This window comes from Oncorhynchus nerka, linkage group LG14, assembly GCF_034236695.1.
Source record: "Oncorhynchus nerka isolate Pitt River linkage group LG14, Oner_Uvic_2.0, whole genome shotgun sequence".
NCBI lineage: Eukaryota > Metazoa > Chordata > Actinopteri > Salmoniformes > Salmonidae > Oncorhynchus > Oncorhynchus nerka.
The window spans coordinates 28,471,851-28,493,090 of record NC_088409.1 but is presented as its reverse complement, the minus strand read 5'-3'; the positions used below and the strand labels follow the sequence as shown (position 1 = coordinate 28,493,090).

Genomic DNA, 21,240 nt, shown 5'->3' with positions numbered 1-21,240 from the left:
GCATTTCCACTGATTTGTAAATCCTTTCTTTAGGTACATTGCCACAACTGGATTGTGCATAGATCAGAGATGATGGGATGGGAGAGAGATACACCGATTGGTGACTTTGAGAGAGTCCACTGTAACAAGTATTCTAGTAACTCTTCAATGTACTGCTGCTAGTGTTACAGAAACATAAGGCTGCTCACAGGCCTTCCTGGGCTTGCGGTAGGATTTGGCAGACTCCTGGCAGAGGCAGCCTCCACTCAAACCCTCTCTCCTCCTCCCTGAGTGACACAAAGTAAACTGCTGTATTAGCCTGAATACCATGCAGTTTCTGCCAACTAATTGCCATTCAAAAACATTACTATCATGGGTTGTAAGAAACAGACTGACAAACAAGCTAGGATTGTAATGTATTTATTTTTTTAAACACAAACTACTGTATACACTTAAAATATACATAATGGACAAATAGCAATTACTTCCTAATCACTTACCCTTACAGTCACACAGTCTGTCATGGTGTCTGGGGGGGTTGTTCTGGTCTCCAACTCTCCCTGGGTCCTACACATTACCTGTAGTTTCACTGACACCTGAACGTTGTATATCAGTTTCGAGAATCCCTTGGAAGAGAGGATGAGAGAGAGGTTGATCAAAATGGATATGTACAGTAAGTATGATGGATATTTTTCAATGATTGATGAGTCTGTATGATGGATATTTTTTAATATTTTTTTTTAAAGATTTAACCTTTATTTAACCAGGTAAGCTAGTTGAGAACAAGTTCTCATTTGCAACTGCGACCTGGCCAAGATAAAGCATAGCAGTTCGACACATACAACAACACAGAGTTACACATGGAATGAACAAAACATACTGTCAATAATACAGTAGAAAAAAAAGAAAAGAAAGTCTATATACAGTGAGTGCAAATTATAAGAGACAGTTGAAGTTGGAAGTTTACATACACATTAGCCAAATACATTTATACTCAGTTTTTCACAATTCCTGACATCTAATCCTAGTAAAAAATGACCTGTCTTAGGTCAGTCAGGATCACCACGTTATTTTAAGAATGTGAAATGTCAGAATAATAGTAGAGAGAATGATTTCTTTCAGCATTTATTTCTTTGATCACATTCCCAGTGGGTTAGAAGTTTACATACACTCAATTAGCATTTGGGTAGGATTGTCTTTAAATTGTTTAACTTGGGTCAAACGTTTCAGGTAGCCTTCCACAAGCTTCCCACAGTAAGTTGGGTGAATTTTGGCACATTCCTCCTGACAGAGCTGGTGTAACTGAGTAAGGTTTGTAGGCATTCTCGCTCGTACATGCTTTTTCAGTTCTAGCCACAAATTTTCATTGACGTCAGGGCTTTGTGACAGCCACTCCAATACCTTGACTTTGTTGTACTTAAGCCATTTTGCCACAACTTTGAAGTTTTCTTGGGGTCATTGTCCACTTGGAAGACCCATTTGCGACCAAGCTTTAACTTCCTGACTGATGTCTTGAGATGTTGCTTCAATATATCCACATAATTTCCCTCATCATGATGCCATCTATTTTGTGAAGTGCACCAGTCCCTCCTGCAGCAAAGCACCCCCACAACATGATGCTGCCACCCCCATCCTTCACGGTTGGGATGGGGTTCTTCGGCTTGCAAGCCTCCCCCTTTTTTCTCCAAACATAATGATGGTCATTATGGCCAAACAGTTCTGTTTTTGTTTCATCAGAGCACAGGACATTTCTCCAAAAAGTACAATCTTTGTCCTCATGTGCAGTTGCAAACCGTAGGCTGGCTTTTTTATGGCGGTTTTGGAGCAGTGGCTTCTACCTCACTGAGCGGCCTTTCAGGATATGTCAATATTGGACTCGTTTTACTGTGGATATACTGTAGATACATTTGAACCTGTTTCCTCCAGCATCTCACAAGGTCCTTTGCTGTTGTTCTGGGATTGATTTGCACTTTTCGCACCAAAGTGCGTTCATCTCTAGGAGACAGAACGCGTCTCCTTCCTGAGTGGTAATGACTGCTGCGTGGTCCCATGGTGTTTATACTTGCATACTATTGTTTGTACAGATGAACGTGGTACCTTCAGGCGTTTGGAAATCGCTCCCAAGGATGAACCAGACATTTACATTACATTTAAGTCATTTAGCAGACGCTCTTATCCAGAGCGACTTACAAATTGGTGCATTCACCTTATGACATCCAGTGGAACAGCCACTTTACAATAGTGCATCTAAATCTTTTAAGGGGGGGTGAGAAGGATTACTTTATCCTATCCTAGGTATTCCTTAAAGAGGTGGGGTTTCAGGTGTCTCCGGAAGGTGGTGATTGACTCCGCTGTCCTGGCGTCGTGAGGGAGTTTGTTCCACCATTGGGGGGCCAGAGCAGCGAACAGTTTTGACTGGGCTGAGCGGGAACTGTACTTCCTCAGTGGTAGGGAGGCGAGCAGGCCAGAGGTGGATGAACGCAGTGCCCTTGTTTGGGTGTAGGGCCTGATCAGAGCCTGGAGGTACTGAGGTGCCGTTCCCCTCACAGCTCCGTAGGCAAGCACCATGGTCTTGTAGCGGATGCGAGCTTCAACTGGAAGCCAGTGGGAGAGCGGAGGAGCGGGGTGACGTGAGAGAACTTGGGAAGGTTGAACACCAGACGGGCTGCGGCGTTCTGGATGAGTTGTAGGGGTTTAATGGCACAGGCAGGGAGCCCAGCCAACAGCGAGTTGCAGTAATCCAGACGGGAGATGACAAGTGCCTGGATTAGGACCTGCGCCGCTTCCTGTGTGAGGCAGGGTCGTACTCTGCGGATGTTGTAGAGCATGAACCTACAGGAACGGGCCACCGCCTTGATGTTAGTTGAGAACGACAGGGTGTTGTCCAGGATCACGCCAAGGTTCTTAGCGCTCTGGGAGGACACAATGGAGTTGTCAACCGTGATGGCGAGATCATGGAACGGGCAGTCCTTCCCCGGGAGGAATAGCAGCTCCGTCTTGCTGAGGTTCAGCTTGAGGTGGTGATCCGTCATCCACACTGATATGTCTGCCAGACATGCAGAGATGCGATTCGCCACCTGGTCATCAGAAGGGGGAAAGGAGAAGATTAATTGTGTGTCGTCTGCATAGCAATGATAGGAGAGACCATGTGAGGTTATGACAGAGCCAAGTGACTTGGTGTATAGCGAGAATAGGAGAGGGCCTAGAACAGAGCCCTGGGGGACACCAGTGGTGAGAGCACGTGGTGAGGAGACAGATTCTCGCCACGCCACCTGGTAGGAGCGACCTGTCAGGTAGGACGCAATCCAAGCGTGGGCCGCGCCGGAGATGCCCAACTCGGAGAGGGTGGAGAGGAGGATCTGATGGTTCACAGTATCGAAGGCAGCCGATAGGTCTAGAAGGATGAGAGCAGAGGAGAGAGAGTTAGCTTTAGCAGTGCGGAGCGCCTCCGTGATACAGAGAAGAGCAGACTTGCGGAGGTCAACCATTTTTTTCTGAGGTCTTGGCTGATTTCTTTTGATTTTCCCATGATGTCTAGCAAAGAGGCACTGAGTTTGAAGGTAGGCCTTGAAATACATCCACAGGTACACCTCCAATTGACTCAATTGATGTCAATTAGCAGAAGCTTCTAAAGCCATGATATCAATTTCTGGAATTATCCAAGCTGTTTAAAGGCACAGTCAATTTAGTGTATGTAAACTTCTGACACACTGGAATTATGATACAGTGAATTATAAGTGAAATAATCTGTCTGTAAACAATTGTTTACAGATAGATGGGATGGAATTAAGAATATATAAATATATGGACGAGCAATGTCAGCACGGCATAGACCAAGATACAGTAGAATGGTATGGAATACAGTATATACATATGAGATGAGTAATGCAAGATATGTAAACTATTAAAGTGACTAGTGTTCCTTTTATTAAAGTAGCTATTGATTTCAAGTCTGTATATTTAGTCAGCAGCCTCTCTGCACTAGTGATGGCTGTTTAACAGTCTGATGAACCAAGGATGGTTATCTTTTTGGCCTTCCTGACAGGTGCTGTATGTGTCCTGGAGGGCAGGTAGATTTCCCCTGGTGATGCGTTGTGCAGAGCACACCACCATCTGGAGAGCCCTGCGGTTGTGGGCGGTGCAGTTGCCGTAACAGGTGGGGATGCAGCCTGACAGGATGCTCTCAATTGTACATCTGTAAAAGTTTGTGAGGGTTTTAGTTGACAAGCCAAATTTCTTCAGCCTCCTGAAGTTGAAGAGGCACCGTTGTGCCTTCTTAACCACACTGTCTATGTGGGTTGACCATTTCAGTTTGTCAGTGATAAGTACGCAGAGGAACTTTCCACCTTCTCCACTGCAGTACCGTCAATGTGGATAGTGGGGTGCTCCCTCTGCTGTTTCCTGAAGTCCACGATCATCTCCTTTGTTTGTTGAGTGAGAGGTTATTTTCCTGGCACCACACTCCCAGCGCCCTCACCTCCTCACTGTAGACTGTAGACTGTCTCGTGGTTGTTGGTAATCAAGCCTACTACTGTTGTGTCGTCTGTAAACTTGATGATTGAGTTGGAAGCGTGATTGGCCATGCAGTCATGGGTGAATAGGGACTACAGGAGAGGTCTGAGCACCTACCCTTGTGGGGCCCCAGTGTTGAGGATCAGTGGAGGGGTTTTCTCCTACGTTCACCACCTGGGGGTGGCTCGTCAGAAAGGTCAGTACCCATTTGCACAGGGAGGGGTTCATACCCAGGGCCTCGAGCTTGGAGGGTATTATGGTGTTGAATGCTGAGCTATAGTCAGTGAACAGCATTCTTACATAGGTATTCCTCTTGTCCAGATGGGATAGGGCAGTGTGATGGCGATTGCATCGTCTGTTGTCCTATTGGGGCGGTAAGCAAATTGAAGTGGGTCTAGGGTGACAGGTAAGGTGGAGGTGATATGGTCCTTGACTAGTCTCGCAAAGCACTTCATGATGACTGAAGTGAATGCTACGGGGCAATAGTCATTTAGTTCAGTTACCTTTGTCTTCTTGGGTACAGGAACAATGGTGGCCATCTTGAAGCATGTGGGGACAGCAGACTGGGATAGGGAGAGATTGAATATGTGCCAGCTGATTTATTATGCCAGCTGGTCTGCGCATGCTCTGAGGACGCGGCTAGGGATGCCGTCTGGGCCAGCAGCCTTGCGAGGGTTAACACGTTCAAATGTCTTACGTTGGCCAGAGGGGAGCCCACAGTCCTTGGTAGCGGGTCACGTCAGTGGCACTGTATTATCATCAAAGAGGACAAAGAAGATGTTTACCTTGTCTGGAAGCAAGATGTCGGTGTCCGCGACGTGGATGTTTTTCCTTTTGTAGTCTGTGATTGTCTGTAGACTCTGCCACATACGTCTCGTGTCTGAGCCGTAGAATTGCGACTCCATTTAGTCTCTATACTGTTGTTTTCGCCTGTTTGATTGCCTTGAAGAGTCAATGACTACTCTGTTTGTATTCTGCCATATTCCCAGTCACCTTGCCATGGTTTAATTCGACGGTTGGCACTTTCAGTTTTGCAAAGAATGCTGCCATCTATCCAAAGTTTCTGGTTAGGGTAGGTTTTAATAGTGGATACACAGTGGATACAACATCTCCTATACACTTCCTGATAAACTCAGTTACCGTCTCGATGTATTCGTCGATATTGTTCTCGGAAACTACGATGGATGTGTCTGTATGTTTGATATTTATGTATGTCTGTATGCAACTACTATGAGATGGCCATCTCTGTCTGCAGCGCTTCATGAAACTCAAAACATCAGAAAGAAACAATCAAATGCTAAATGTAGTTCTTTCACAGACACCTCACATGATGCACACCAGTAGCATCTGTAATAAGTGTAACCTGCTATAACTCACTGTACATGATAAAGCCAAATACATGCAACAGTAAATCACACAGAATGTTCCATACTTTACATTGTCCTTGACCGGTGAATGCCAATACACAGAACAGCAAAAGCATCTTTATTCCCATTCCTATGGCCACTATATCCTTGTGAATGTGCAATAAAACATCTGCCGCTGCAACTGAATGAACAACTACCCTCTGCAGTTACTTCAGCCCTTCATATAGACGTGTGTCTCAGTCTGAGATGAAATCGGCCATGATGTATGAAGCGCGTGCCCCTACCTAAACCAACACCTGCCTTGTGGCTTGTGTTTTTACGCCAAGCGTTTTGGAAAGAGTGGACGTTGGCCAAAACAACACTTCACAGTGTTACTGATGAGTGAAGCCAGCCTGAAGGGTAGATGAGGGCCCTTTATGATACTGTCCTGTGATAGACACAATGACAAAACACTCTTCTGCCTTATGTTCAATAAATATACCTTCTTTGAGAGCAAACTAACAAATAACGTTAATTAAATAGAATGTTCACCTGAAGACTTGAAGGCCGCTTGAAACATTAAGCCAGACACTGTGATTGTGTTTCCTTGGCAAACATTAAAGACAATGATCAAATGTTCCTCTAGCAAAATAATGAGGAAATTAAAGCATCATTGATCTGATAGGTCAATATGCTGCCCAGATCATCATTCAAGCGATTAGAGGAAAGTAAATGACAGTTTGTGTGAAAGGGTTAGAGAAGTTCTGTTTGCACCTAGTCAAATCTCACATTGACTATCACAGGACATGAACATTCTTTCACAGTATAACGGTTTGGTGCTCGCTGGATTCAACTAATCAGTCACAGAATTGGGCTCCACACCGCTAAGCTGGATTGGCTGGATCGGCTGGATCATTCACCCCCATGTCGATGTAATTAGATTCTCAGAAGACCAATTTGAAATCTGATCAGATGTAATCTGATTCTCAGAAGACCAACTTAAAAACAGATATTTACACTTGGTCTCTTGAGCTTCCATTTTCAGGCATGTTAGAAGCTATATGGTGGAATAGGTAAATAAATACTTCTTGACAACTGACACGATCAACTAACCATACGAAGAAGTGGGTCCAACGTCTCATCACAGCACTGTGTCACTAGACGGCTCTCTGCTCAGACATAACTCAAGGTACAGTATCTTGGATGTGCGCAGAACATCACACGCAGGTATAAAACTGGTCATCCCAATTCAATAAATCTCACCATTATTGTGTTCTGTGTAATCTGTTGGAATCGGCTAACAATTGAACATTGAGATATTAAATAACTGATAGAGAAGAAGCATTGAATAGAAAGTCTGTAGAAAGACAGAAGGCTTTGGAATGTGTTTGATGGAGAGGAGAGCGATGTGTTGATACAGGAAAGACAGATGGATATCTGTGGATTAGGTGAAGGAGGGGTTGAGGTCAGGAGGAGAGGAGAGTGATGTGTTGATACAGGAAAGACAGATGGATATCTGTGGATTAGGTGAAGGAGGGGTTGAGGTCAGGAGGAGAGGAGAGTGATGTGTTGATACAGGGAAGACAGATGGATATCTGTGGATTAGGTGAAGGAGGGGTTGAGGTCAGGAGGAGAGGAGAGCGATGTGTTGATACAGGAAAGACAGATGGATATCTGTGGATTAGGTGAAGGAGGGGTTGAGGTCAGGAGGAGAGGAGAGTGATGTGTTGATACAGGGAAGACAGATGGACATCTGTGGATTAGGTGAAGGAGGGGTTGAGGTCAGGAGAGGAGAGTGATGTGTTGATACAGGAAAGACAGATGGATATCTGTGGATTAGGTGAAGGAGGGGTTGAGGTCAGGAGGAGAGGAGAGCGATGTGTTGATACAGGAAAGACAGATGGATATCTGTGGATTAGGTGAAGGAGGGGTTGAGGTCAGGAGGAGAGGAGAGTGATGTGTTGATACAGGGAAGACAGATGGACATCTGTGGATTAGGTGAAGGAGGGGTTGAGGTCAGGAGGAGAGGAGAGTGATGTGTTGATACAGGAAAGACAGATGGATATCTGTGGATTAGGTGAAGGAGGGGTTGAGGTCAGGAGGAGAGGAGAGTGATGTGTTGATACAGGGAAGACAGATGGACATCTGTGGATTAGGTGAAGGAGGGGTTGAGGTCAGGAGGAGAGTGATGTGTTGATACAGGGAAGACAGATGGACATCTGTGGATTAGGTGAAGGAGGGGTTGAGGTCAGGATGTGAGGAGTGAGGTCAGTTCCCCTTAAGGGAGTAATCAGTGTTTAGTATCTGGTTACCTTCTTCCTGTTGGGCTAAAACTATAAGGAATGGAGTGAGAGAGTGTCTTAAGTAGGATGTATGTAACTGTGATGGCAAAACATTTTTTCCCATCTGATTACAGCTGACCAGAACCTTTGGTAAGAATTAAACTTGGTTAAAGCGTCTCTAGCGTCCGTGGGTTATTTACTCTGAAAAATAAGAACCTAACAACTTTCACCGCACCCATTAGTTTGAGAACATTAAGCAATCAAACACACACACAGAGGACGTTTTGACAAGCTACGGCTGAAGGTCAATTATGTTATTATTTTGGTTTAAAAACTTTTATTTGCAGTGCCATCGTGCACGCACACTCAATTGGTTGGAATCTGCAAACAAAGAAGCAATGTCCATAGTGTAAGCTTTCATTGGTTTTAATGCATTGCATTTTGACATCACATATTCAGATTTTCCACAATCAACATTCAAGATACAGAGGCAAGTAGGACTACACAGGCAGTATATACAAACAGTCAAAGCAGTCTTTTATAGGGAGTCTTGGGTCTCGTGTGGTGACTGCCTTTGAATAAAGAGTATAAGCTAGCTACAACACATCCATACACACCGACTGTAGTATCATATCATAGCCAAGCCAAATACCCACCAGTCTCAGCTCTACATTGAAATGCCCTCATCATTCACTCCAAATATACCATACCCTTCCCCTTCATTCTCCATATTTGTACAGCCAAAATAAGACATATTCCGGGGAAATCTTCACAAGAAACAAAAAGTTATGGTGGTAAACAGATACCGGAAACAAGTAATGCTTTAACAGTGGAGCCAACTGGCCAAGTGACACCTTGTTTTATCGTCAACATAAATGGTCTGTGTCTAAACACATGACACCATTAAAGGGATTTTAAATGATACTATTAGTAACCAATCAGATCAATAGGACTGTTTATGTTTTCAAAGTGCAGAGAAAAAGACAGGAAATGTGGGTATTTTGACAGAGGAAACAAAAACCTTTAGTATGGTAGCTTTTCAGATTCTCTTAACCTTTCTGTGGGGAAGCTCTTATAATGTATCTATCAGCCAGAGGAGAGAGATTCTGGTATATTATTCATCACATCCACCATACAGCATGAAACTAAAGAGAAGGATAATCTCTCAAAGCAGCTCAATCAAATCAGTTGGTGATAAGCAGTCAAATCTGACTAGCAACACAGATGTTTGATCCTATTAGTGCTTAATGGTCCTCTACCATTTTGGTGGTAAGTTACAATATAGTCCCATAGAATAGAGTAGTTCAGTGGTTACCAACCCTGGTTCTGGAAAGCCTTTCAAGAGAAGGCTTTTCTTCCAGCCCAGCATTCAACATGATTCAACTAATCAAGGACTAGATCATTATTTGAATCATGGGAAGGAACAAAAGGCTGTACTAAAATACTAAATAAAAAGTGTAGTGAATGTGCTAAAAACCTGTACTCTTGTGGCTCTCCAGGACCAGGGTTTGTACCTCTGATGTAGTGAGTGGGTCATTGGCCATCAGTTGGTTTTTGGCCTTCAGTTTTCAGCCTGTTTCTCCAGCAGGCCCTTGAGGTGGGCATGTAGCGGCTGGCACACAGCCTGGTAGCCCTGGGGGGTGAGGTGGAGGTAGTCATACAGGTCCTGGTGGGAGATGCTGCCGTCCGAGTGCACAAAGCCGGGGTCCACGTTGAGGAGGGAGGCGTGGGGGAGAGAGGACACAGCCTCCTGGACCAGCTTGTTGACCTGGGCATTCCTCTCCCGCAGGGGGTTGGGCATCTTACCCCTGGGCAGCACTCCCTGTGGTTGGAGACATACATGAAAGCACAGGAGGCTGCTGAGGGGAGAAGAGCTCATAATAATGTCTGGAATGGAGCAAATGGAATGGCATCAAACACCTGGAAACCATGTGTGTGATAGTATTCCACTCATTCAGCTCCAGCCATTACCACAAGCTCATTCTTCCAAATTAAGGTCCCACCAACCTCCTGTGCATTGTAATCACTAGATTCCCATGCTAGGAAGGACAAACGTGACAATATGGTTAGCAATGATAATTGAGTCCAAAAAGTATGCAGTTCATAATTTAAGTTTGTGTTATCAAAACGTTTAATGGTTGTAAAAGGGATTTTCAAAGGTGAACAAAAGGGAGAGCAGTCAATCATATTAATCTAAATCTGTTCAGTTTATTACAAGAATTCAAGGAGAACATCTCCAGAAAAGAAGCAAAGAGAAATGTCTAACGAATCTCTTAGAAGGCGCTTATATTTCTTATTTCACCTTTATTTAACCAGGTAGGCTAGTTGAGAACAAGTTCTCATTTACAACTGTGACCTGGCCAAGATAAAGCAAAGCAGTTTGACACGAACACAGAGTTACACATGGAATAAACAAACATACAGTCAATAATTCAGTAGAAAAGAAAGTATATACAGCGTGTGCAAATGGAGGTAAGATAAGGGAGGTAAAGGCAATAAAATAGGCCATAGTGGTGAGGTAATTACGATATAGCAATTAAACACGAGTGGTAGATGTGCAGAAGATGAATGTGCAAGTTGAGATACTGGGGTGCAAAGGATAAAAATAAATAAATACATTATGGGGATGAGGTAGTTGGATTGGCTATTTAAAGATGGGGTATGTACAGGTGCAATGAACTGTGAGCTGCTCTCACAGCTGGTGCTTGAAGTTAGAGAGGGAGATATGAGACTCCAGCTTCTGCAACTTTTGCAGTTCAATCCAGTCTTTGGCAGCAGAGAACTGGAAGGAAAGGCGGCAAAAGGAGAATTGGCTTCGGGGATGACCAATGAAATATACCTGCTGGAGCGCGTGCTGTGGGTGGGTGCTGCTATGGTGACCAGTGAACTGAGATAAGGTGGGGCTTTACCTAGCAAAGAATTGGAGATGACCTGGAGCCAGATGGTTTGGCGACAAGTATAAAGCGAGGGCCAGCCAACGAGAGCATACAGGTCGCAGTGGTGGGTAATATACGGGGCTTTGGTGACAAAACAGATATTAGATGTAGTCTACAGTGCTTTGTTGAGTGTTGGAGGATCGGTAGGATAGTCAGTTTTACAAGAGTATGTTTGGCAACATGAGTGAAGGATGCTTTGTTGCCAAATAGGAAGCCGATTCTAGATTTAATTTTGGATTCGAGATGCTTAATGTGCGTCTGGAAGGAGAGTTTACAGTCTAACCAGACACCTAGGTATTTGTAGTTGTCCACATATTCTAGGTCAGAAGCGTCCAGAGTAGTGATGCTGGAGGGGTGGGCAGGTGCGGGCAGCGATCGGTCGAAGAGCATGAATTTAGTTTTACAAACATACAGTTAAGAATAGTTGGAGGCCACGGAAGGAGAGTTGAATGGCATTGAAGCTCGTCTGGATGTTAGTTAGCACAGTGTCCAAACAAGGGCCAGAAGTATACAGAATGGTGTTGTCTGCGTAGAAGTGGTTCAGAGACTCACCAGCAGCAAGAGCGACATCATTGACGTATACAGAGAAGAGAGTTGGCCCGAGAATTGAACCCTGTGGCATCCCCATAGAGACTGCCAGAGGTCCGGACAACAGGCCCTCCGATTTGACACACTGAACTCTGTCTGAGAAGTAGTTGATGAATCAGGCGAGGCAGTCATTTGAGAAACCAAGGCTGTTGAGTCTGCCGATAAGAATGTGGTTATTGACAGAGTCGAAAGCCTTGGCCAGGTTGATGAATACAGCTGCACAGTATTCTCTTTATCAATGACAGTTTTGATATCGTTTAGGACCTTGAGCGTGGCTGAGGTGCATCCATGACCAGCTCGGAAGTCAGATTGCATAGCGGAGAAGGTACGGTGGGATTCAAAATGGTCGGTGATCTGTTTGTTTTTCTTGGCTTTCAAAGGCCTTAGAAAGGCAGGGTAGGATAGATATAGGTCTGTAGCAGGTTGGGTCTAGAGTGTCTCCCCCATTGAAGAGGGGGATGACCGCGGCAGCTTTCCAATCTTTGGGGATCTCAGACGATACGAAAGAGAGATTGAACAGGCTAGTAATAGGGGTTGCAATAATTGCGGCAGATAATTCTAGAAAGAGAGGGTCCAGATTGTCTAACCCGGCTGATTTGTAAGGGTCCAGATTTTGCAGCTCTTTCAGAACATCAGCTATCTGGATTTGGGTGAAGGAAAAATGAGGAGGCTTGGGAGAGTTGCTGTGGGGGGTGCAGGGCAGTTGACAGGGATAGGAGTAGCCAGGTGGAAAGCATGGCCAGCCGTAGAAAAATGCTTACTGAAATTCTCAATTATCAGTGGTGACAGTGTTTCCTAGCCTCAGTGCAGTGGGCAGCTGGGAGGAGGTGCTCTTATTCTCCATGGACTTTACAGTGTCCCAGAACTTTTGGGAGTTTGTGCTACCCAAACTAAGTAACATAATTTAATTACTTTCCGTTACTTTTGGATTACTTTCCCCTTAAGAGGCATTAGATGACAATGTATATTACCAATTGAATCAATTCATTTATTGCAGGTTAAATCAATGTTAGTTTACATAGCTGACCATAAATGGATGTTGCATTTTACTTTATGGGTTGGTTGTGTAGGTTTCTTCTAACCCATCACTTTCTAGTACAAATAATAATACAAGGCTATAATATTTACATTAAAAACCAAGTCTGTCAGATTTCCAGTCATGCCAATTAATGAATATCCCTTGATCTTCAAGAATAGGACTCGGAAATATAGAGTAGCCAACTTGTTTTACCTGAGCATAACCCAAAAACGTAGGACTTATTAGCTTTCTCTGTTTATCTTGTTGTCATGGAGGACTGATTGGACTCATTGCTTTGAGTTGAAAAATAAATGCTTCTCTATGGAATGGCATGCTTTGAGCACAAGGCCAACCGAAAAATGCTATTTGCATGTGAAAAAATGTATTATAATGAACAAAAATATATAAACGCAACATGTAAAGTGTTGGTCCAATGTTTCATGAGCTGACATAAAATATCCCTACGCACAAAAGGCTTATTTCTCTCAAATGTTGTTCATAGGTCTGTTTGCATCTCTGTTGGTGAGCATTTCTCCATTGCCAGGATTGTCCATCCACCTGACAGGTGTGGCATATCAAGAAGCTGCCTGTGCCATTAAACCCCTACAACTCATCCAGAACGCCGCAGCCCGTCTGGTGTTCAACCTTCCCAAGTTCTCTCACGTTACCCCGTTCCTCCGCTCTCTCCACTGGCTTCCAGTTGAAGCTCGCATCCGCTACAAGACCATGGTGCTTGCCTACGGAGCTGTGAGGGGAACGGCACCTCAGTACCTCCAGGCTCTGATCAGGCCCTACACCCAAACAAGGGCACTGCGTTCATCCACCTCTGGCCTGCTCGCCTCCCTACCACTGAGGAAGTACAGTTCCCGCTCAGCCCAGTCAAAACTGTTCGCTGCTCTGGCCCCCCAATGGTGGAACAAACTCCCTCACGACGCCAGGACAGCGGAGTCAATCACCACCACCAATTTGTAAGTCGCTCTGGATAAGAGAGTCTGCTAAATGACTTAAATGTAAATGTGCTACAGGATGCAAATTTCTGTTTGAAAAATCTAGCCTTAGCTTTCCTAGCTGCTTGTGTATATTGGTTCCTAACTTCCCTGAAAAGTTGCACATCGTGGGGGCTATTTGATGCGAATGCAGTACCCCACAGGATGTTTTTTGTGCTGGTCAAGGGCAGTCAGGTCTGGAGTGAACCAAGTGCTATATCTGTTCCAGGTTCAATTCTTTTGAATGGGGCATATGCTTATTTAAGATGGTGAAGAAGGCCCTTTAAAGAATAACCAGTTATCCTCTACTGACAGGATGAGGTCAATATCCTTCCAGGATACCCGGGCCAGGCCTGCTCACTGAAGTATTTTAGAGAGCGTTTGACAGTGATGAGGGGTGGTCATTTGACCGCAGACCCATTATGGGTGCAGGCAATGAGGCAGTGATCGCTGAGTCCTTGGTTGAAGACAGCAGACGTGTATTTGGACGCAAGAAGTTAACATGCATGAAACCAAGGCTTTTACAGTTACAGAAGTCAACAAATGAGAGCGCCTGGGGAATGGGAGTGGAGCTAATCACTGCTGGGCCTGGATTAACCTCTACATCACCAGAGGAACAGAGGAGTAGGATAAGGGTACGGTTAAAGGCTATAAGAACTGGTCGTCTAGTACGTTCGGAACAGAGTAAAAGGAGCATGTTTCTGGGTGCGATAGAACTGAAGGTTTAGCCAAGTCATATTGAGCAGGACTAGAGGCTCTACAGTGAAATAAGACAATAATCACTAACCAGAAGAGCAATGGACAAGGCATATTGACATTAGGGAGAGGCATGCGTAGCAGAGTGACCATAGAGGTCCAGTGATTAGTTAAGCTGGCTGGAGACACAGCGATTCAGACAGCCAGCGGGCCGGGGCTAGCAAGCTAGCAGAAGGGCCTTAGACTTCTTCCGTTGCGACGTACCTCTGTTGTAGCCTCCTCATGCGGAGCCTCGCCGTGATGGCTTAGTAGGATTCCGTGTAGTAAAGGTTCCCAGTCCAATTGGCAAAATAGGTACAGTGGCCCAAGAAAATTGGCCGATCGACCTATTCAGCTAACAGTCCGATATGCTCTAGACAGCTAGCGGGCCGCGGCTAGCAGATGGGCATTCAGGGGACGTCGCGACAGAGGGGCCTGTTGCAAAAATAACCCTTGGGCAGATTACGTCAGAAGTCCAGTCATGATGGATTAGCAGGGCTTCGTGTAGTGAAAGAGGTCCAGGCTAATTGGCAAAATAGGTATTGCAGCCCAATGAGTGGCTGATGGACTCTTCAGCTAGCCGGGAGATGGGCCTCACGAGGGAAAGCGACAGGCTAATTGGTGCTTGCTTTGGGATAGAGACGTTAGCCAGGAGTAGCAACTCTGATTGCAGCTAGCTAGCTGCGATGATCCAGGTGAAAAAGGTTCAGAGCTTGCGGTAGGAATCCGGGGATATGGAGAGAAAATAAGTCCGGTGTGCTCTGGTTTGAATCATGTTCAAACTGGAGCAAACTGGCGAGAGATTTCCAAGCTAGAGGTTAGCTGATGTCCGCTAGCAGTGGTTAGCTAACTACTACCTAGTAGCTAGTTAGCTGGCTAGCCTCTTTTGGGCGATTATGGTTCGAAAGTAAAGTAAAATACTTCAGAAAATAGCAGATCATACCACATTGGGTGAGGATGGTTGCAGGAGAGTATATTGAAGTTGATGTTTAGGAAAAATATAAAAAAAGATATGCGAGAAAAAAAAGATATATACACGGGACAAGACGAGAACAAAGACATCTGAGTGCCAAGCCATCTTGGAATATATTAATCCCACAGCACTGAGTGTTGACTAAACACCAGCCTGAAGGAAGTCACAACATCAGCGGCTACAGAATCGCAGTATCACAGACACAGTTGAAGTCGGAAGTTAACATGCACTTAGGTTGGAGTCATTAAAACCCGTTTTTCAACCACTCCACAAATTTCTTGTTAACAAACTACAGCTTTGGCAAGTTGGTTAGGACATCTACTTTTTGCATGACAAGTAATTTTTCCAACAATTATTTACAGACAGATTATTTCACTGTATCACAATGCCAGTGTGTCAGAAGTTTACATACACTAAGTTGACTGTGTCTTTAAATAGTTTGGAAAAATCCAGAAAATTATGTCATGGCTTTACAAGCTGCTGATAGGCTAATTGAAATCATTTGAATAAATTGGAGGTGTACCTGTGGATGTATTTCAAGGCCTACCTTCAAACTCAGTGCCTTCTTGCTTGACATCATGGGAAAATCAAAAGAAATCAGCCAAGACCTCAGAAAAAAATTGTAGACCTTTACAAGTCTGGTTCATCCTTGGGAGCAATTTCCAAACGCCTGAAGGTACCACGTTCATCTGTACAAACAATAGTACGCAAGTAAACACCATGGGACCACGCAAACGTCATTACCGCTCAGGAAGGAGACGCTTTCTGTCTCCTAGAGATGAACGTACTTTGGTGCAAAAAGTGCAAATCAATCCCACCCAGAACAACAGCAAAGGACCTTGTGAAGATGCTGGAGGAAACAGGTACAAAAGTATCTATATCCACAGTAAAACAAGTCCTATATCGACATATCCTGAAAGCCCGCTCAGCAAGGAAGAAGCCACTGCTCCAAAACCGCCATAAAAAAGCCAGCCTACGGTTTGCAACTGCAGATGAGGACAAAGACCTCTGGCCTGATGAAACAAAAATAGAACTGTTTGGCCATAATGACCATCGCTATGTTTGGAGGAAAGGGGGGGCTTGTAAGTCGAAGAACACCTTCCCAATCGTGAAGCACGGGAACGGCAGCATCATGTTGTGGGGGTGCTTTGCTGCAGGAGGGACTGGTGCACTTCACAAAATAGATGGCATCATGAGGCGGGAAATGATGTGGATATATTGAAACTTCTTCTCAAGACATAAGTTAGGAAGTTAAAGCTTGGTCGCAAATGGGTCTTCCAAAAAAGCATACTTCCAAAGTTGTGGCAAAATGGCTTAAGGACAACAAAGTCAAGGTATTGGAGTGGCCATCACAAAGTCCTGACCTCAATCACATAGAAAATTTGTGGGCAGAACTGAAAAAGCGTGTGCGAGCAAGAAGGCCTACAAACCTGACTCAGTTACACCTGCTCTGTCAAGAGGAAAGGGCCAAAATTCACTCAACTTATTGTGGGAAGCTTGTGGAAGGCTACCCGACACGTTTGACCCAAGTTAAACAATTTAAAGTCAATGCTACCGAATACAAATTGAGTGTATGTAAACTTCTAACCAACTGGGAATGTGATGAAAGAAATAAAAGCTTAAATAAATCTTTCTACTATTATTCTGATATTTCACATTCTTAAAATAAAGTGGTGATCCTAACTGACCTAAGACAGGGAATTTTTACTAGGATTAAAATGTCAGGAATTGTGAAGAACTGAGTTTAAATGGATTTGGCTGTGTATGTAAAACTTCCAACTTCAACTGTACATAATAATTGTGTCCTCAGCAAAGTCTGGCAGCAAACTTTAACCATAACATTCAACACCGGCAGACATTTGATACTGGCAGTTAAACAGGTCAAAGATAGAACAATCAGTACTTAGTAACAGTAAATCAAATACAGGAAAATTATTAATCAAACATTTCCCATTAATGGTTTAAGTCACATTTGTGGTAGAAAAGAGGTAGAGTACAACCTACCAGCACAAGAGTGTAAGCCTTCGGCAGCTTGTCCTTGATGAGTTGGACTATGGCCATGATGCCTCCACAGATCTGTTCTGCAGTGTGACCATGATTATTGGTGCCCACCCACAGCACCACAACCTGATGAGGCAGAGACACAAACATGAACTTGGTGAGCAGTTTCATTCATACCACTTGATTTAAAAGCATGTTCAATGGTTGATACTGAAAGTGCTTGTTGACCCAGGAACAGGCTTGGGACCATGGGTCTGTGCAGCCATTAGGGTTTAAATCGAAACAATGAGGAGTGTATGATCAACCCAAATGTAACATACTAACATGTTGTCTGTGTGTATACATGCCTTTGGGCTGATGTGGCCCAACTCTCCATTGCTCAATCTCCACAAGACATGCTGTGTTGCATCACCTCCCACCCCAAAGTTGAGAGCGTGGAGAGGAGAAAACAGGTCTCGCCACACCTGACAAAGACACATCAACACCATTATGTCAACTAGCATAACATAGCAGCTAACATGTGCTTTCTTCAGCAATGACAAGACTTGTAATCAGAATATATTTCAATGTGGCAAATGATGTTAGCTTAAGTTCCAAACAACAAACGTCACCAATGTTTGCAGTCCCATTACAGCTGCCAGGATAGAGAGATTACCTCAAACTGGTACAAGAGCTGGACAAGAGAGTCTCCTACAAACAGGACATCTGGTTCCTTGTCCTTGCTGTTAGACACAAAGTGGTTATGCTGTATGCAGAGGGAGAGAGGAATGGAGATACCTAGTCAATGCATTCAACCCGAAATGTGTCTTCCACATTTAACCTAACCACTCTGAATCAGGACACGAGAGGAAATTGACCTTCCAAGACTATAACTGCTGCTGTTATTCTAAAATGGCAGATGTAATGTAATGGTGAGGCAAACAGCAGGATACACACCAAAGACATCCATCGCCCATCTCCCTGGGTGTCCACGCCAGGAGTGGGTGTGGCGGCGGGGTTGGAGTCTTCTGAGTTCATCACTTTGTCTGTCTAGTGTCAGAAAGAATCAAAGTGAAAATTATGTCTCGGTAGATTAGAGCTGATGTGTGAATCAATAAAGCAACTAACTATGGGTAGCTAGCTAGGTAACTACAGTAGAATACCGCAAAACAATTCCAAGTGAAATATGTAACCCTATTAACAAATGGGCGTACACTGGCATTATGGGACCTAATAATAATATATAACGAATAACGATGGCAGAAACGAATACTTTAGCACAAATAACCAAAACACGAGCTAGCTAGCTGACCGTTTCTGTAGCCTGGCATATTTCAAGCCAGGCTACATGAATAGTCAGCTAGCTATACAGTACTGTAGCTAGCTAATCATTCAGTTAGCATAAAGTGCTACGAACCAATGATGCATTGGCAATGTGGTGCATCAACATACCGGCGTTCAGACTTTTTCATATTAATAGATGAGATCGCTGAATAGCTAACATTTATTATTGTTTTACAATACCGTAATGGTGGTTCGGTCCGCCTGACGTTGCTGAAAGTAACATTTCAAGTAATGTACCATTGACCACTCATAGGTGAGCTACTTCAGTAAAATACCGTTTTGTTTTCAGTCTAGTAATATGTATACGCATATAAGTAGTGTGTGTATGAATACCTCCCTAAAACACGATTTTCACAGTAAATTACGGCTATCAACGTGACTGCCAAAGGGAATTATAGTTGCGGATAAAATCTAGCCTACCTCCTCATGTCTAGATTTGGACTCGCCCGGTGGTGTTCACGAGGTAAAATGCGCGCCGCCGTCGCGCAGATTTGACGTTTTTGTCATTTAGCAGAAGCTCTTATCCAGAGCAATAGAGTGCTTACATTCTCATACTTTTTTTCTGGCGGGCCGGGCGCAGTGCGCGCTAACCAAGATGGCCAGGTGCACGGTGTTTCCTCTGACACATTGGTGCGGCTGGGTTGGGTTGGAGGCGCGCATGTGTTAAGAAGCAGTGTGGCTTGGTTGGGTTGTGTTTCGGAGGAAGCGGTGCTTTCGAGTTGTAGCGATGAGACAAGATAGTAATTACTAACAATTGGATACCACGAAAAGGGGGTAAAATTTAAAATTCTTAATGTTTAAAAAAAAAAAGTTAGTGAGGGAGATCTGTCTCCAACTTCAGCAATTTTTGCAATTCGTTCCAGTAATTGGCAGCAGAGAACTGGACGAAAAGGCGACCAAAGTGGGTGTTAGCTTTGGGGATGACCAGTGCGATATATCTGCTGGAGCACGTGCTACGGGTGGGTGTTGTTATGTTGACCAGTGAGCTCAGATAAGGCGGAGCTTTACCTAGCAAAGACTTATAGATGACCTGGAGCCAGTGGGTCTGGCGATGAATATGTAGCGAGGGCCAACCGACGAGAGCATACATGTTGCAGTGGTGGGTGGTATAAGGGGATTTGGTTACAAAGCTACTCTGATAGACTGCATCCAGTTTGCTGAGTAGGTGACGCAACATAGAATGCCTTTTGGAGATTGAGATTGAGCAATGGAGATGTATGTATACACACAGACAACACGTTAGTACATTACATTAGAGTTGATCATACACTACTCCTTGTTCAGATTTAAACTCTAATGGCTGCACAGACCCATGGTCCCAAGCATTTTCCTGGGCCAAAAAGCACTTTCAGTATCTATCATTGAACATGCTTTTAAATTAAGTGGTATGAATGAAACTGCCCACCAAGTTGATGTTTGTGTCTCTGCCTCATCAGGTTGTGGTGCTGTGGGTGGGCACCAATAATCATGGTCACACTGCAGAGCAGATCTGTGGAGGCATCATGGCCATAGTCCAACTCATCAAAGACAAGCTGACTTACATTTACATTTAAGTCATTTAGCAGACGCTCTTATCCAGAGCGACTTACAAATTGGTGCGTTCACCTTAAGACATCCAGTGGAACAGCCACTTTACAATAGTGCATCTAAATCTTTTAAGGGGGGTGAGAAGGATTACTTTATCCTATCCTACTTACTTTACTATTCCGACTTGCAGAGGACACACTGATAAATATCTCTGACACTGTGATTCTGTAGCCGCTGATGTTGTGAATTCCTACAAGCCTCTCGGGCTGGTGTTTACTCAACACTCGTTGCTGTGGGATTAATATATAAGTGCTTTTCTCAGAGAAGCTTGTTAGACATTCCTCTTGGCTTCTGTTCTGGAGATATTCTCTGTGAATTCTTGTAATAAACTGAAATTATTTAGATTAATATGATTGACTGCTCTCCCTGTTGTTCACCTCGAAAATCCCCTTTACAACCATTAACCTTTTTGATAACACAAACTTAAATTATGAACTGCATACTTTATGGACTCAATTATCATTGCTAACCACAGCAACGAGTGGGCTGGAAGAAAAGCCTGCACTAAAGGCTTTCTAGAACCAGGGTTGGTAACCACTGCACTACTCCATTCTATTGGACCATAATGTATGGGGCGGCAGGTACCCTAGTGGTTAGAGCGTTGCACTAGTAACTGAAAGGTTGCTGAATCAAATCGCCGAGCTGATAAGGTAAAAATCTATCGTTCTAACCCTGAACAAGGCAGTTAATCCACTGTTCCTAGGCCGTCATTGTAAATAAGCATTTCTTTACTGACTTGCCTAGTTAAAAAATGTAGAAGACCGCTAAGAGTAGAGGACCGCTAAGAGTAGAGGACCGCTAAGCACTAATATGATCAAACATCTGTGTTGCTAGTCAGATTTGACTGCTTATCAGCAACTGATTTGATTGAGCTGCTTTGAGAGATTATCATTCTCTTTAGTTTCATGCTGTATGGTGGATGTGATGAATAATATGCCAGGATCTCTCTCCTCTGGCTGATAGATACATTATAA

The 21,240-nt window shown here is 44.1% G+C and overlaps 1 protein-coding gene across 5 annotated transcripts; it reads right to left on the bottom strand.

Annotated features, from left to right (window-relative positions):
* Positions 1–8,529: 8,529 nt before the first annotated feature.
* On the bottom strand, positions 8,530–19,177 carry LOC115140813 (platelet-activating factor acetylhydrolase IB subunit alpha1-like). 5 transcript variants are annotated; one of them, XM_065027910.1, is made up of 7 exons: positions 18,860–19,063; positions 18,293–18,385; positions 18,012–18,101; positions 17,704–17,820; positions 17,360–17,482; positions 15,903–16,044; positions 9,860–9,941 (listed from the first exon to the last, which is right to left on the bottom strand). In XM_065027910.1, exons 1-6 carry the CDS (start codon positions 18,917–18,919, stop codon positions 15,943–15,945), a joined length of 585 nt encoding a protein of 194 aa, XP_064883982.1. In that variant the 5' UTR covers positions 18,920–19,063; the 3' UTR covers positions 9,860–9,941; positions 15,903–15,942. The 5 variants fall into 5 exon arrangements, with proteins under 5 accessions (XP_029535042.1, XP_029535039.1, XP_029535041.1 ...); XM_029679182.2 differs by lacking the exons at positions 15,903–16,044; positions 18,860–19,063 and adding an exon at positions 19,100–19,177 and having other exon boundaries at positions 8,530–9,941; XM_029679179.2 differs by lacking the exon at positions 15,903–16,044 and having other exon boundaries at positions 8,530–9,941; positions 18,860–19,049.
* Between the last annotated feature and the right edge of the window lie 2,063 nt (positions 19,178–21,240).